This window comes from Perca fluviatilis, chromosome 15, assembly GCF_010015445.1.
Source record: "Perca fluviatilis chromosome 15, GENO_Pfluv_1.0, whole genome shotgun sequence".
NCBI classification, from domain to species: Eukaryota; Metazoa; Chordata; class Actinopteri; order Perciformes; family Percidae; genus Perca; species Perca fluviatilis.
In genome coordinates this window covers 9,593,341-9,604,376 of record NC_053126.1, presented here as the reverse complement: position 1 = coordinate 9,604,376, position 11,036 = coordinate 9,593,341, and the positions used below count along the sequence as shown (strand labels likewise).

General features: G+C 37.1%; 2 gene segments (V, D, J or C); both read left to right on the top strand.

Annotated features, from left to right (window-relative positions):
- Positions 1-469: 469 nt before the first annotated feature.
- LOC120574649 lies at positions 470-10,683 on the top strand. The segment is given in 4 exon segments: positions 470-554; positions 652-728; positions 8,672-8,886; positions 10,657-10,683. Coding segments are annotated over 4 exon segments (348 nt in total).
- LOC120574597 lies at positions 6,132-6,677 on the top strand. The segment is given in 2 exon segments: positions 6,132-6,188; positions 6,336-6,677. Coding segments are annotated over 2 exon segments (360 nt in total).
- Positions 10,684-11,036: the final 353 nt, after the last annotated feature.

Here is an 11,036-nt window from a genome sequence, read left to right as displayed (position 1 = left end):
ACGGACGACACAAATGTACATAACGAACAGCCAATTAGTGCATTGAACAATAAATGCCCAAGACAAATATACATAAATACATATCTAAAACAATTTTTTTTAGTGCCAAATAACAATTAAAGATCAATGCTTACCTTGAATCACTTAAGTAAAGAATGCCAATCCCAGAACAGTCTGACTTATGGACTCAGAGAAAACATTTAACACCCACATTAAGACAATCACTATAGCACATTAACAGTTAATAGACATTTTGTGCTTGTTTGAGAATCAGATGATAAGAAAATGTAATTTTAATATGTGTCTTTATTACATTTTCTTTCCTTTAATAAAATAAATGGTCATTATAGTCTTGACTACGTGGTATGGGACAGTTCATCCTTCTTTATTGCCTGTCAGTGTCCTTCTCTATGCAAAGTGAACTTCCTACAGTGTGCTAAAAACTTGATATCATGCTGTCAGTTGCAGCAGAAGAAGAGAAGCTCCCATCAGATCACCTTCAATAGCAACCATGTTCTCTGTAGCTCTGCTGCTGCTGCTGGCTGCTGGATCCTGTGAGTCTCACTGAGGCAGAGACACTGACAGTATGATCACAGCACACTGTTCACTGTTATTACACTGATTCAATACTCAACATGTTTTCCTCCACAGGTGTGAAGTGTGTTCAGTTGACCCAGCCAGCCTCTGTGTCTGGGCAGCCAGGTCAACGTCTGACCATCACCTGTCAGGTCTCTTATTCTCTCAGCATCTCCAACACAGCTTGGATCAGACAGCCTGCAGGGAAGGACTGGAGTAGATTGTAATAGGAGGTTTTGGATACACAACATACGATAAAGATTCACTGAAGAACAAGTTCAGTATCAGCTTGGACTCTTCCAGCAAGACAGTATCTCTAAATGGACAGAATGTGCAGACTGAAGACACTGCGTGTATTACTGTGCCAGAGAGCCACAGTAACACAAACCATCAGTAGACCTGAACAAAACCCCTCAGAGCCTGAACACTTGTAACATGAAGCCACCAGAGGAGGAGCCCTCAGACCACTAATGGTTTCAACACCAGCTCACTCTTACAGTAAAGAGAGAAACAGGCACAACTCAAAAGTTTTTTAAATAAATGTAACATTAACAGTACAATCAATCAATTGAAATACTCTGACTTAACAATCAGTGATACATCATTGTATGCATATATAACCTTTCAAGTGCTGGAAAAAAAATCTGTGATTTAACTACAGTATAAATGAATCTCTACTTATCTGAGTGCAGAGAGGAGGACAGAGAACAGTGGACACACAGTTTAACATGATGGACTATAGGACAGGACTGCTGCTTTTAACTCTCTGCTGGGCAGGTGAAGATTTTCAGTGATCTTGATTTGAATTTGTCTTCAAAAAGTTGCTATCATACATGAAGTGACTGTTTTCTTGTTTATCTTGGACAGGTGTTGATGGTCAGACTCTGACAGAATCTGAACCAGCGATTAAAAGACCTGGAGAATCTCACAGATTGACCTGTACAGCCTCTGGGTTCAATTTAGGGCAGCTAACACATGGCCTGAATCAGACAGGCTCCTGGAAAAGGACTGGAGTGGATTGCCTGAATAGTAACGGTGGCACAAAATACTACTCTCAGTCAGTCCAAGGCCGGTTTACCATCTCCAGAGATGACAGCAGACAGCAGCTGTATCTGCAGATGAACAGTCTGAAGACTGAAGATTCTGCTGTTTATTATTGTGCTCGAGAGCCACAGTGACTGGAGTTGGTTGAGCAGCGGAACACAAAATCCTACAGTACTCATTCTTCAGGTTGGTAGAGCAAGTTTGAAGATTTTTTGTAACATTTATATATTTTAATGTTTATATTACAGTTATTTTTGTTTTGAGGTTGTTTAGTTGTTTTATATTCTGTAATCTAATTTCCATATATGTTTTTATAATAAACAAAAAATCCTCCCTGCATTATACACATTTCGGAAAACACGTTAAAAACACAAAAAAGATCTCTTGTTGATACAAGGTCCAAAGACAGCCCAACAATCTGGTTGCTGAAGTTAAACTACTACAAATACTTTAAAGTTCTACAAATTAAGACACAATACTGTCTGGAAATGATATGATGTGGAATCTATGAGAATGAAAAATAATGTTACTGTTTTTGTTATAAAATCACTAGAGGACAGTCAGTGTCTAGTTTCTCTCTCCTCTGTTACTAAAAGGAGAAACTCAGATCTGCTGTTCTCATTGATCTTAACTGACTCATACTCAAACTCTAAAATGATTCATATTGCTCTGTAATAAAATCCAATAGGTAAATAAGAATATGTCACTCTTTCCTTCACATATTGTAATTTCATTAAAATCATTTTTAAGAGAAAACTGCTGAAAGTGGAGATGAGTGATGACAACATTTTACGTTAGTTTACAAAGTAAATTTACTTGTGGCTGTGTATGGAGATAACTATTTCATATAAAATTATAATTATTGTTTGAAGAAAGAATAATAATATAGGCATAAGGAATTGTTCTTCTGTTTTAACTGCAGAGAAATATCTAGAATATATGTGGAGACAACATTGACAGTTTAATGCCATGAAGTTATCTGTATCTGGATATGAAGAAAATAAAATACAGGCATATTTTCACTCTGCAGATATAATAACACTGAACAGAGTCTTCTATGCTCCAGTAAGACCAACATTGATGCTCGATATGTGTAAATTTTTGCAAAGAGACCTTAAATATGATGTAAGATTATTAAAGAAGAGACACACAATAACAGCAGCAGATGATTTTGTGGTTTTGACTTTCTGTTTTATTTTTACCGACCAATGTCATGATGAACAACTGACTGAGTCTCAGCTTTATTGAGACTATTGGTGTCTAAATGTGTTTTCCTCTGGGTTATAAGGTTTGTTCGAGAATGAGAACATTGATTTTAAGCTATTGTGAAATAATAATCACATACTGTAATGCAGACTGTAAAACTGGGTAGCACTTTTTTTTCTTCAGTAATTACACATTTGAGTGATAAAATGACACAAGTTTCCCAAGTATCCTTTTTTTGGTTTCTACATGCTCACACTACTTAGATTCTGTAAAGCAACAGATTATCTTAACATATCATATGTGGACACACATTTTACATAACCATTAATTACTGCATTGAGGGAAATCAATTATTTGATAAGCAAAACCTACATTAAGACAATCACAAAATCAGCCAACTGTCACGTTAACAGAATAGTTAATAGAATTTTTGTTATTGCATGAGAGTCAGATGAGAAGATCATTGTAATTCTAATATGTGTCTGGTTTACATTTCTTTCCTATAATAAATGATATGGTTACAATAGTCTTGACTATGTGTTACAGGACAGTCCATCCTTCTTTTATAGCCTGTCAGTGTCCTTCTCTATGCAAAGTGAACCTCCTCACAGTCTGCTATAAAGACTTGATATCATGCTGTCAGTTGCAGCAGAAGAAGAGAAGCTCCCCATCAGATCACCTTCAATAGCAACCATGTTCTCTGTAGCTCTTGCTGCTGCTGGCTGCTGGATCCTGTGAGGAGCTTTCAGTGGATTCACTCTAATACACACATTAGAAACACTGGGTAGTCAGATGAATGATGGAGATAATGTTGATTTGTGTTCCCACAGGTGTGAACAGTATTGATCTCATCCAGACAGACTCAATGGTTGTGCAGCCTGGACAGTCTCTGACCATCAGCTGTCAGGTCTTGGTTATTCTCTGACTGATACACAGCTATGCAACAGGGTTGGATCTGACAGAGTGAAGGAAAACCAATGGACTGGATTTGCAATCGGTGGGGTGGAGGAGGGCTTTGATCAAAATAATGCTCTGAAGAACAAGTTCCTTTACCACACACTCACGTCTACTAGCTCGTTGACATTAACGGACAGAATCTGCAGCCTGAGGACACAGCTGTGTATTACTGTGTGCGTTAAGCTACACAGTGATGCAAACCACCAACAGACCTGCACAAATACCCAGCAACCAGCATGTGACTCAAACACGAATTTATATGAGATTGCTATGGATAAAAGCGCCAAATGTAATGTAATCACTAATTCTTTGAGTTCAACTTAACATGTACCATACAAACAGCCTTTATTTATGGTTAAATGATAGAACGGGCAACACTTCATAACAATGGGACTGGAATTCTTTGTGACCCGTCAAATAAAAATATATTGTCAAGTAGTAAAGTTAGTAAAAAGTAAAATTCATAAATATCCCACTTGGGTGTGCATTGTTCCTCAGGCATTACTGTTTTAAGTCCGCCTATGAAGTTGTGAATACAGCAACCATAAAAATGCATCTGCAGTATACTGTATGTCTTTGTCAATGTAGTGACCTCAGTATTATTTCTTGCCAACCCACTCCTTAAACTCTTAATACATTTAATTTAATGCCACCATTAATTATATTTTATTTGTCAATTTTTAAAGATGGATTTAACCATGATTACAACACTACAGGTTTTCTGAATATATGTACATTGCTGTGACTGGTCAGTTCTTTGAAGAAGACATGAACATCATTAATAAATCAGAAATCTTGATGTTTCAAATACCTTAATTGATGCATTAATTATTATATTGTTCCTGCATTAAGTCAAGCATGAATTCCACTAATTCACCTACCATAATTATAAAGTGTAACTGATAGAACAATACAAAAACAAAATGAGCTCTTGTCTCTGAATGTGATATTGTTTCTAACATAGAATGACAAGCAACTATAATTACAAAATGAACAAATAATAAATGATACAAACTATAACAGAGTGCTGGTTTTAGGAGCCTCCCTCCCATTATGTCCTGATGCAAATCTTCAGTCTGTGCAGTGTACTTCTGTCCTGCTGACTGCTCTTGTACTTTGTGTGGAGCCTCAGATGTCACATCTCCAGCCTCAGGATGATGATATACACTCACTCTTCTGCTGGTTGCTCTCTCTCTGCCCTGTGAGTTCTCCTGCTTCTTGCTGTGTTATCTTTCTCAGAACTAACATGGACTGATGGTCAGTCAGTGACACCAGAACACTTCCCAGATGACTGTCTGACTTTCGTCTGTGTGTTCTTCAGCAATGCATGGCTTGCATCCTCAAAAGTCAGTTTCTCTTTCATAACATCTTTATTTCTCTTAGTTAACAATCTGAAATGTGTTTGTTGTCGAAGGTAATTTCCACAATTCTACACTACCTCTAGTCTTGTCAAGAAGACCACAGATCTGGAGGCTTTGAAACTGAACTTTCCATTCAAAACTCTCTTTCTTCATCCATTTCTGCCCAAGGCTTGTTTCTGCCACCACAACATTACAGTGCATAAGCTTCCTGGTTTCCCAAACTAAAGAGCGTCCGAGGAGGCCCAAAGCGTGCGTGCATTAATCACCATCAAAAACAACTAGTGGTGTTAAAAGCTTGTGTTAACTCTTTATTATGGTGTTAATTTTGACAGCCTAGTTCCAAATACTTGGAGGTTTCAATCACTGATACATCATTGTCTGCTGTACTCTACAAGACAGACTGAATTAGACTTTTAGAAATCGTTTAACATTAATTTACCTCTTTAAAGTGATTCTGTAGAAATACAGCTGAAGATTTTCTTCAAAAGTTAGGTTGCATTGCTTGCTCTGAATTTAACTAGTTTAAAATAAATGTTTGGTCTAATAATATTGTACATAAGCTTTATTCACATGAAAAACAGCAATTTGATCAAAATAACAGGAACTACCTATCTCAAGCTGACAAGGTGATTTTCCTACTACAACTGAAAGCAATTCTTTGAATAAAATATTGATGTCTTTATTTATGAACAGTATTATTCCTATATTATTTTATGCGTTGCATTGGACAAAAGTGAGAGTAAATAAACATATTCAAATGTTACAAAGTGACTTAAAGTAAAAATAAATAAAAATAAAGTATTAGGTAACATCAGGTTAAAAATGTGAAACAAAGTCAAAATGGTAAAAGATACGGTGAGATGATTTGGTAAAACACAAAATACAGTTAGGAGAAAGCCAAAAAAGGAGGAGTCAATGCAAAACTCAGATATCTTCCACCTCTACTTATCTGAGTGCAGAGAGGAGGACAGAGAACAGTGGACACACAGTTTAACATGATGGACTATAGGACAGGACTGCTGCTTTTAACTATCTGCTGGGCAGGTGAAGATTTTCACTGATCTTTATTTGACATTCCCATTTGTATTACTGACATATTTCACATGACGATTTTCTCTGATCTTAATTTGACACAGATTTTATTTTGTGTCATCCGCTTATTTCACTTGATGTTTTTTATCCTCTTGACAGGTGTTGATGGTCAGACTCTGACAGAATCTGAACCAGCAATTAAAAGGCCTGGAGAATCTCACAGATTGACCTGTACAACATCTGGATTGTCATTCAGTAGCTACAATATGGCCTGGATCAGACAGGCTCCTGGAAAAGGACTGGAGTGGGTTGCTACTGATGCTGGTGTTAGCAGCAAATACTACTCTCAGTCAGTCCAAGGCCGGTTTACCGTCTCCAGAGACAACAGCAGAGAGCAGCTGTATCTGCAGATGAACAGTCTGAAGACTGAAGATTCTGCTGTTTATTATTGTGCTCGAGAGCCACAGTGACTGGAGTTGGTTGAGCAGCTGTACAAAAATCCTATAGTACTCATTCTTTCAGGCTGGTAGTGCACAAGTTTGAAATATTTTTCATAAAATGTATGTATTTAAACATTTTATTTGTGCTGTCAAATGATTATTTTGTTCTTAATCACAATTAATCGCTGAATTTCTATAGTTAATCATGATTAATCACATGATTAAAATTCTATTATTGTTCATTTCAGAACAGTTTTTAAGTACACATTAACAATGGAAAGCAATTCTTACCAGTGTATCTTGATTGGGAATCAAATGAATGCAAAGAAAGTTACTTTATGAACTTGACTTTAAGATTTGTATTTGTTTATTATTTATTTACTGTAAACAAAAGAAAAATGTGTGAATCTGTCATTATTGCACAATTCCTCTAAACAACCAACAATCCCTATCCTTACACCACAGCAATTAACTGTGATGTAACACTAACACTTTGATTATACAAACAAAATGGTCCAAAAACCGGATGCCACAGCAGGACACTTGTAACCTTTAAATTTTTCTAATAAGGAATGTAACAATTCTCCAGGACAGAAAAGGGGGGTGGGCAATGTCCCAAATGACAAAAAATATGATACGTTAACTGTACTATAGCTCATAGGTGATAGCTCAAGCTTGACTTAAATGGTCAAGCACCATCCTCTCTAGATCTATCAGCTCTTAGTACCTTATTGTCCCACTAGAGCACTGCGCTCCCAGAATGCAGAGGTACTTGTGGTTCCTAGAGTCTCTAAAAGTAGACTAGGGGCCAGAGCCTTCAGCTACCAGGCTCCTCTCCTGTGGAACCAGCTCCCACTCTGGGTTCGCGGGGCAGACACCGTCACCACATTTAAGACTAAACTGAAAACGCTCCTCTTTGATAAAGCTTATAGTTAGGGAGTGAGGAGTTGCAGAGTCCGCCTAACTCGGCCCACCTGCTTCTCTTCGTAGTCATCAGATTTATTTATCATATAAATCTGCATAATAAACAAACTTGAAAACACATTAAAAACACAATAAAGATCACTGATTTATACAAGGTCCAAAGACAGCCCAACAATCTGGTTGCTGAAATTAAACTTCTACAAATACTTTACAGTTCTATAAAGTAAGACACAATTATATGTGTAAATGATGTGATGTGGAATCTCTGAGAATGAAAAATAATGTTATTGTTTCTTTTATAAAATCACTAGAGGACAGTCAGTGTCTAGTTTCTCTCTCCTCTGTTACTAAAAGGAGAAACTCAGATCTGATGTTCTCATTGATCTTAACGATTGATGATACTCAAACTCTAAAATAATTCATATTGCTCTGTAATAAAATCAATAGGTAAATAAGAATATGTCACTCTTTCCATCACATATTGTAATTTCATTAAAATTATTTCTAAGAGAAAACAGCTGAAAGTGGAGATGAGTGATGGCGCACGCTTAGTTATTTTTTTAGAGTTAATTTACTTGTATCGTTATGGAGATAACTAATTTATATAAAAAAGACTATTAATGTTTGAAGATAAAATAATAATATAGCCATTAAGGAATTATTGTTGTGTCTTAACAGAAATGAAAGTCTAGAAAATAAGTGGAGACAATATTGACAGTTTAATGCAATAAAAAATGAAACGTATATTTTCACTCTGCAGATATAATAACACTGAAGAAACTCTTCTATTGACTCCAGTTAGACCAACATTGATGCTTCATATGTTTGATTTTATGCAAACTCAGTGACCTTCCTTGTTTCTCAGCTATAAAAACATCACATCAGGCTGTCAGTGGAGTTCGCAGCACGTCAGTTTCAACATAAACCATGTTCTCTGGAGCTCTGCTGCTGCTGTTGGCAGCTGGATGTGAGTCTCTCTGGATTTGTTAAAGTCAACAGTTCTTCTTTTCCATTATAACTTGATCATCTATTACAAAACATTTTCTTTTTATCAGGTGTGAAGTGTGAACAGTTGACCCAGCCAGCCTCTGTGACTGTGCAGCCAGGTCAACGTCCGCCATCACCTGTCAGGTCTCTTATTCTCTCAGCAGCTACTACACAGCTTGGATCAGACAGCCTGCAGGGAAAGGACTGGAGTGGATTGGAGTGAAATATACTGGAGATTCATACTACAAAGATTCCCTGAAGAACAAGTTCAGTATCGACTTAGAGACTTCCAGCAACACAGTGACCCTAAATGGACAGAATGTGCAGCCTGAAGACACTGCTGTGTATTACTGTGCCAGGTACACACACTGGTTAAAGTTAACAGAGGAGCTATACAAAAACCTTAAAAAAGGCAGTAGGAGACTTAAAATATAATAATGGCAGTACGAGTGTTACGACCCCGCCTCTGCAGTGCAGGGGTGGTTCCTCCTGCAGGCAGAGGAGCGTCGTTAGTGATTGGAGCCACCTGGGCTCAGGGTATTTAAACTGCTTCTAACCACTCTTCTCTCTCTCTCTCTCTCTCTCTCTCTGCTCCTCCAGGTATGAACCTGTTTCGTTTGTTCCTTTATAGTTTTACTTAGTTTCCACTCAGTCATTTACACCCATACAGATTCACTCATCCATGCACTTTACATACACTTTACATTATGACATTTTTACACCTCATTCCTTTTTTCTTTGTTTAAAGTTAATAGTTTTGATTTACAATAAAGTATCTTTTTGATTGGCCTATACTTGTTGTTGGTGTCCCCTCATTTCTTTGCCACAGGCCATGAGCCGGTTTGTGACGGAGTATAAAACAAAGAGGCACACTATGACAGCAGCAGATGATTTGGGGGTTTTTGACTTCCTGTTTTATTCTTACCAACAATGTAATGATGAATAACTGACTGAGTTATAGTTTTATTGAGACTGTACTCTGAATGTATTTTTTATGTTATAAGGTTTGTAAAAAATCTGAACATTTAATTTAACATATTGTGAGAACTAATAATCACACAGTGTAATACAGTGTGTAAACTGGGTAGCACTTGTCATTCATACACATTTGAATGATCAAAATGATGCAGTCTCCCAAGTATAATTTTTTGGGTATTTACATGTTCACACTAGATTATGGAAACAATAGAATATTTCAACATAGATATGTGGATGACACAAATATACATAACGAACAGCCAATAAGTGCATTGAACAATAAATGCCCAAGACAAATATACATAAATAAATACATATCTAAAATATTTTGTGTTGGTGCCAAATAACAATTAAAGATCAATGCTCACCTTCAATCACTTAAGTAAAGAATGCCAATGTAATTCTAATATGTGTCTGTATTACATTTTCTTTCCTTCAATAATCTGCTGAACAGTTTGAAGAGTCAGATGAATGATGGAGATAATGTTGATTTGTGTTTCCACAGGTGTGAACAGTATTGATCTCATCCAGACAGACTCAATGGTTGTGCAGCCTGGACAGTCTCTGACCATCAGCTGTCAGGTCTCTGGTTATTCTTTGACTGATAACAGCTATGCAACAGGTTGGATCAGACAGAGTGAAGGAAAACCAATGGACTGGATTTCCCATCAGTGGGGTGGAGGAAACTTTTACCAAAATAATGCTCTGAAGAACAAGTTCAGCTACAGCAGAGACACTTCTGCTCTAACAGTGACTCTAAATGGACAGAATGTGCAGCCTGAGGACACAGCTGTGTATTACTGTGTACGTTACCCCACAGTGATACAAAATATTTTCTTTTTTTAACAGGTGTGAAGTGTGAACAGTTGACACAGGCAGCCTCTGTAACTGTGCAGCCAGGTCAACGTCTGACCATCTCTTATTCTTATTCAGGTCTCTTATTCTGTTGATAGTGACTACACAGCTTGGATCAGACAGCCTGCAGGGAAAGGACTGGAGTGGATTGGATATGGCTGTGCTGGGTGCACCACATACTACAAAGATTCACTGAAGAACAAGTTCAGTATCAGCTTTGACTCTTCCAGCAAGACAGTGACTCTAAATGGACAGAATGTGCAGCCTGAAGACACTGCTGTGTATTACTGTGCCAGAGAGCCACAGTAACACAAACCATCAGTAGACCCGAACAAAAACCCCTCAGAGCCTGAACACTTGTAACATGAAGCCACCAGAGGAGGAGCCCTCAGACCACTAATGGTTTCAACACCAGCTCACTGTTACAGTAAAGAGAGAAACATCTCTTTAGATTTGATAAATGGTTCTAAATTTAATTTAACAGCCACAGTTTTCATTAATTTAAATACCTTGAAATTACAATCAATGATACATCATTATACGAATAATCTTCAAGTTATGGAATAAATTCAGCTCACAACTTCTTAAAGGATGTGATCTAACTACAGTATAAATGAGTCCTCAAAGTCAGTTTCTCTTCCATAATATTATTTATAAATGTAAATCATAATTGCAT